Source organism: Athene cunicularia, assembly GCF_003259725.1.
Source record: "Athene cunicularia isolate RWA chromosome 13 unlocalized genomic scaffold, athCun1 chr13_part1, whole genome shotgun sequence".
Classification (NCBI taxonomy): Eukaryota; Metazoa; Chordata; class Aves; order Strigiformes; family Strigidae; genus Athene; species Athene cunicularia.
In genome coordinates, this window is record NW_020799117.1 from 6,714,660 (window position 1) to 6,719,708 (window position 5,049).

The 5,049-nt window shown below is 55.7% G+C and overlaps 1 protein-coding gene across 1 annotated transcript in view; it reads right to left on the bottom strand.

Moving 5' to 3' along the window:
* The window catches only part of CCDC69 (coiled-coil domain containing 69), a 13,455-nt gene extending 8,962 nt beyond the window's left edge, over positions 1-4,493 (bottom strand). Inside the window, exons 1-3 of the mRNA XM_026858505.1 lie at positions 4,483-4,493; positions 4,069-4,192; positions 2,851-2,957 (exon numbers count right to left, since the gene is read on the bottom strand). Of these exons, the coding sequence (XP_026714306.1) occupies positions 2,851-2,957; positions 4,069-4,192; positions 4,483-4,493 (242 nt within the window). The remainder of the gene's footprint in view (positions 1-2,850; positions 2,958-4,068; positions 4,193-4,482) is intronic.
* Between the last annotated feature and the right edge of the window lie 556 nt (positions 4,494-5,049).

Below are 5,049 nucleotides of genomic sequence, written 5' to 3' on the forward strand. Positions count from 1 at the left end.
AGCAGCCTGTGCTGAGCTTTCCCTGCACAGCCAAACGTTTAGGTCTGTGTTGGGACCACATCCTGCGGGTGCTCGCGTGACCCGTTGGGTGCTCGAGGAGCCCTCTGGCAGGAAACGAGCCTGTTTGCAGCAATGATATTTCTCTGCTGCTTCCCCTTGGCCCCATCCCAGCTCCCCACCAGCTCCAGGAAGGACTGGGACTGCTGGGGTGGGGGTGATGCCCGGGGCATGACACCCCAGAAGAGTCTTGGGGCAGGACTGAGTCACCAGGCTGTGTGGCAGGAGCCTGATGGATAATTTCCCTGCCTCTGGTTCTCCTTCCTGCGAGGCATTCGGGGTGCTGGGTGCAGCTGGGGGGCTGGAGGAAGCAAAGGCTTTTTTTGGGAAAGGAGTGGCAGGCTGTGCGGAAGCTCTTCAGGGCACGTGTGGGAATTAAACCAGCTGACTGCTTTCCAGCTGAAGGCAGGAGGCTTGTGTCCTTGGTCAGGGCTTGTGCCCCTGCTCCTGGCTTTCAGGACCCTGCGGGGGAGCTCCGGCCCGGGGCACCCCCCACCCTAGGGTGTCCCCGCCCTGGGCGCTTCCTCCAAGGCAGGGTAGTGGGACCCCTCCAGCCCCTGGAATGCTCTGTCCCTGGTGTCCCCTGTGCTGAGGGTGTCCCATCCTGGGTGGGGGGAAAGGGGAGCAGGACCCCCGGTACCAGGGCTGGGGTCCAGCTGGAGCAGGGCTGCCTTGGGGGGGCTTCCATTGGTGAGGCCACCCAGCCCCTCTGGGAGAAGGGATGTGAGGAGTGAAGGCAGGATCCATCCTGGCTTTAGCCATCACCCCATGAAGTTTCAGCCTGTGCTGGGGTAGTTGTCTGAAAGGGGTGGCTTTGGGGTGTTTTCTTCTGGCAGGAGCTCTGCTCTGGGGGTAGCTGTGCTGGCTGGAGGGGGCTTTCAGTGAAGTCCATACAGTCTGGGGGGACGGCATCCTGGCAATGCCCTCCTCTTGAGCATCCCAAACACCCCAAATGCTGGGCCTGGAGCCAGGCTGCCCTTTTCCAGGAGTAAATCCTGCACTTTGGAAACAGATCCTGAAGATGTAGGGAAACACATGTATTTGAATGTGTCCTGTCTAAAAATTAGTGTGAGGAAAGGCAGTTTCCTCCAAAAGTTTTGGTTTTGATGATTTTTTAAAATGCTGTGAAATAATGGACATTTCTAAATCAACACACATTCTGACCTGAAAAATCAACACAGCACTGCTGAAATAGGAGTGTCTCAACCTGGTCACAAGGCCGTGCCCGTATGGAAACACTGCCAGGTTTTGCCAACAAGTTTCTATTCTGACATTTTCCAAATATCCCCTGGGACAAGTCCAAGCAGCCTGAGGCTCAGGGGGTTGTCAGGACACTGGTGTTTCGCCATCGCCCCGGTACTGCCTGCCCAGCCAGCAAGGGAGCAGAGGTGTGTGGTCACCCCATCACGTGCAACGTGAAGGTGTTTTTTCTGCCTTGGTAACCCTGAGACCAGGGAAATTGTGAAACATCATTTGGATAGGAGGGTGGGGAAGGTGAGGGGCAGGCCCATGGCTGCCCCAAGTCTGCCAGCGAATGGTGGGACCAGTTTCCTTTGTCCTTGTGGGTAGGTGCTCCTTAAGCTTCATGACGTTTTGTGAGTCACAGCAGCTTCCTGGCTCCATCTCCCACCGCTCAGAAACCACCGACAGCGTCTGTTCTTATCTCTCCTAGGACTTCATACATGAGGCAAGTCTCCTTCCCTGCCTGAGAGTACTTATTTGGGCTGAGTAGATCCTCTGTGGGATAAAAAAGCTCATCAGCACAAGGTGCTGGTCTCCACCTCTCCAGGGTTAATTTAAAATCCTGGTCCAGACTTTAGAGACTGAAGGCATACAGGGGCAAGCACAAAAGCACATGCATATTTCCAGGCTGAATTTGCATTGCTGAGGCTGTGGCTGTGAGCAGAAGCAACTGTGCAGGCAGCTGACAATGAGCCTGTCCAGCTGCCATCACATCTTGCTGGTGCACAAGATCCAGCAGTTTGCACGTGTGCTTGTGGTAATTTCTGGTTTCAACTATGGGGCTCTGAAGGGGTTCCCCTGTGCCATGAAGTGGGGCTCTGAGTAGGGTTTCTTTTGCTAATGGTGGAGAAATACCAGAAGGTTTGGTCACATCTCAGGCTGAGGCATCAAGCCAGCAAGGCAGAGCTGGGGCTTGGGGATGGGCAGCAAGACTGGCTCCTGCACCCCGCTCCCCAGCCCTGCATCCCGCGATGCCGCTGTGGGCTCTGCCATGGCAGCGACAACCCTGCACTGCTATAAATCACTAACTTCCGGAGAAGGGGCCACACCAGATCACATTACATCCTTCCTTCAGCCTAAAGGCGCATCTGTGAGGTTGTCTGCTGGAGGCCCTGCCTGTACTGCCTCAAAGCTCTCTTCTTTTATCTCAATTTTAGCAATTTCTCAGTTTCTGCAACCTTTCCTGTGCAGGCTGCACGAGACGTGTCCCTGCTGGAGAAATCTCCCATCTCAGCCCTGCTTCATCTTCCGCTGCCCCAGTACACTGACAACTTGCTCCCTTTGCAGGGCAGAAACTTAAACAGCCAGAAACTATTCTGCTGGTTTTGAGCAAAGCAGGGGCTTTCCATGGTGGTGTAGGGGTGGGATTCATCACTGCAGCAACTCATCCCCCTCTCCCTAACCAGAGGACCCTGGGGACCCGGGCAGCACGCGGGGCTGGGGCTGATGGAGCCTGCTCACAGAGGGCTGGGGGCAACGGGGACTGTGGCAGCGAGGGGATTTCTGCCCCTGCAAAGACAGCAAAGTGAAGGCAGTGTGGGGCAGACCCACCTGGGGCAGCTCCGGCTTGTTTTGAAGTTTGCCTGGATGTCTTTTTCGGTGTTATCGTGATCTCTCCCCAGGAACGACAGCGGCTGGAGAAGTCTCGAGGGTTTTGCCTGGAAAAGCGAACCCAGGAGGGTTTATCTCATGCTCAGCTGAATTGCCGTAAATGGGATAACAGCTGGCTGAATGTCGAGTTAATTTGTACCGATGGTCATTTAAAGTGTTTGCAAAAGCTTATGGATAAGAGAAGTATTTATGCAAGCTGTTGAAGTGTCTCAGCTCTCTCTCCAGTTCCAGCTGGTAAGGACTGGGCAGGACAGGGTGGGTACAAGGCGAGGTCGGCGCCAGAGTGTGGGATTTCCACCTGGGACCTGGCCCTGCACGGTCTGTGTGCAGGGTGGTCCTGTGAGCACAGATGGGGTCATTAATTACTTTTTGTTTCATCTACAGAAACCCATTCTGGGGAAAAAAAAAAAAATAAATTTCCTGGAAGGTTTTTTGGGCAGTGAGCGGGCCCATGGCGATGCCCAGTGGGTCCTGGTGGAGAGGACAGCACAGGCAGTGGAGAGAGGGTGGTCTCTGGTTGTATCCTCAGCCCAGGCAACATTTGCAATCTGTCTGCATTTTGTAAATGAGATCTAAGGAAGTTATTAACGCTGTCACACGTTTGTGCTGGCTGCTCTGCTTCAATGCAAATCGAAGGTGTTCAGCCCTACCTGCTGAGAACTCGTGACTTGGGCTTTGCATGGGTGTGATAACTCAGAAAACTGTTTGAACAACAGAGAATCTTGCATGTGTTGGCTCCCAAAAAAAGGTAACAAATTCATTTGGTGGGGATCTAGGTCATGCATGGTGCTGTCTTGAGATACAGCAGTGATTTCAAGTCATTTCTGACCCTGCCTGTGTTTTTCCAAGCAAAAATGTATGGGTTAACTTGTCCTTACTGTCCTTTATTCTCTTTTTTTCCCCACAGCAAAATGGAGGGGGGAAAGATGGGAATGGGGGAGTGAAACTTTCCCCCACAGTGGATTTGAGAAGCAGGAAAGCACATGGTGCCAGGGGCTTGAGGAGATGGGCTCTGGCCATGCCCGTGCCTCTCCCCACACATCCCTGTTCCCACCTCTGTCCCCTGCCTGCTCCGGGGCCTCAAAGTGAAAACTAATCCTGAGGGATAACTTTCTGCTCTGCTCCTGAGTGGGAGGAACAGGGCTATTTATTCCTCACCCTTAAGCCTCCGCAGCGGATCAGCGACACAGTTGTCACTGCCGGCGCAGGGTGGGCAGCAGCATCCGTCAGGGCCTCTGCCTGCTCCCGCGCCCTGCCCGCACGCTCCTGGCCAGCCTTGCTGCTAAATAAGGACGAAAGGCTAAAAATAGAGCTGAGGCTGGAGTTTGGCTAAGCCAGGCAAACCTTCCCAGTGTCAGGAGTGATACAGGGAGGCCAGGCAGAGGCAGCGTGTGAGGGGGAACTGAGCTGCCTACAGGGAAGGGTCCTACAAGTGGGTCCTAACTGTGCTGGGGCAGGGGGGAAGGTCTGACCCCTGCCACTCCCGTGTCCTGTGTGCTCAGTTGGCTCAGCCCCTTCCAGCTTTCCGCAGGGAAGAAACATCTGTTCATCAAAATATATGGGAAAACCCACTGTGAGGCCATTCCAGCACGATGGGGGGGCTCTGGCTGGAAAATGGGCACCTGAAGGGGGAAGTGTGGGTGGTGGGGTGCTGTGGCAAACAGCCCAGTTGGGGGCTGCCCGACACCCGAGTGCCCCCACCCCCTCGCAGCACACACAGCATCGGGTTCAGGGTCTCAAATTATCTCTGTTCTCCAGCTGCCGCCTGCCCTGCGCCGAGCGCCGGGGGGGCTCCCGGGGTTCCCGGGTGCTGGCCCGGCGAGGGTGCAGCCCCTTTGCATGTCCGCAGACACCTCAGCCACCTAAAGGGGGTGTAGGAAGAGATATACCCCTGGGGGTTGGGGGGAGGCGGTGGGGAGATGGTCTGGTCTCACCCACAGAAAGTGGGGGGGTGAGGTGGCCTGGCCTGACGTGGTGGGGGTGTGAACCCCGGCTTCCCCCCTACCCCCGCGGGCAGCGGGCAAGGCTCTGGGTGCCTGGGAAAGCGCAGCTTCCCGTCCCAGCATCCCCGCGACTCCAGTCCTGCGCTTGGCAACAAAACCGGGGGGGCGGGAAAAAGGAAAAAAAAAAAAAAAAAAA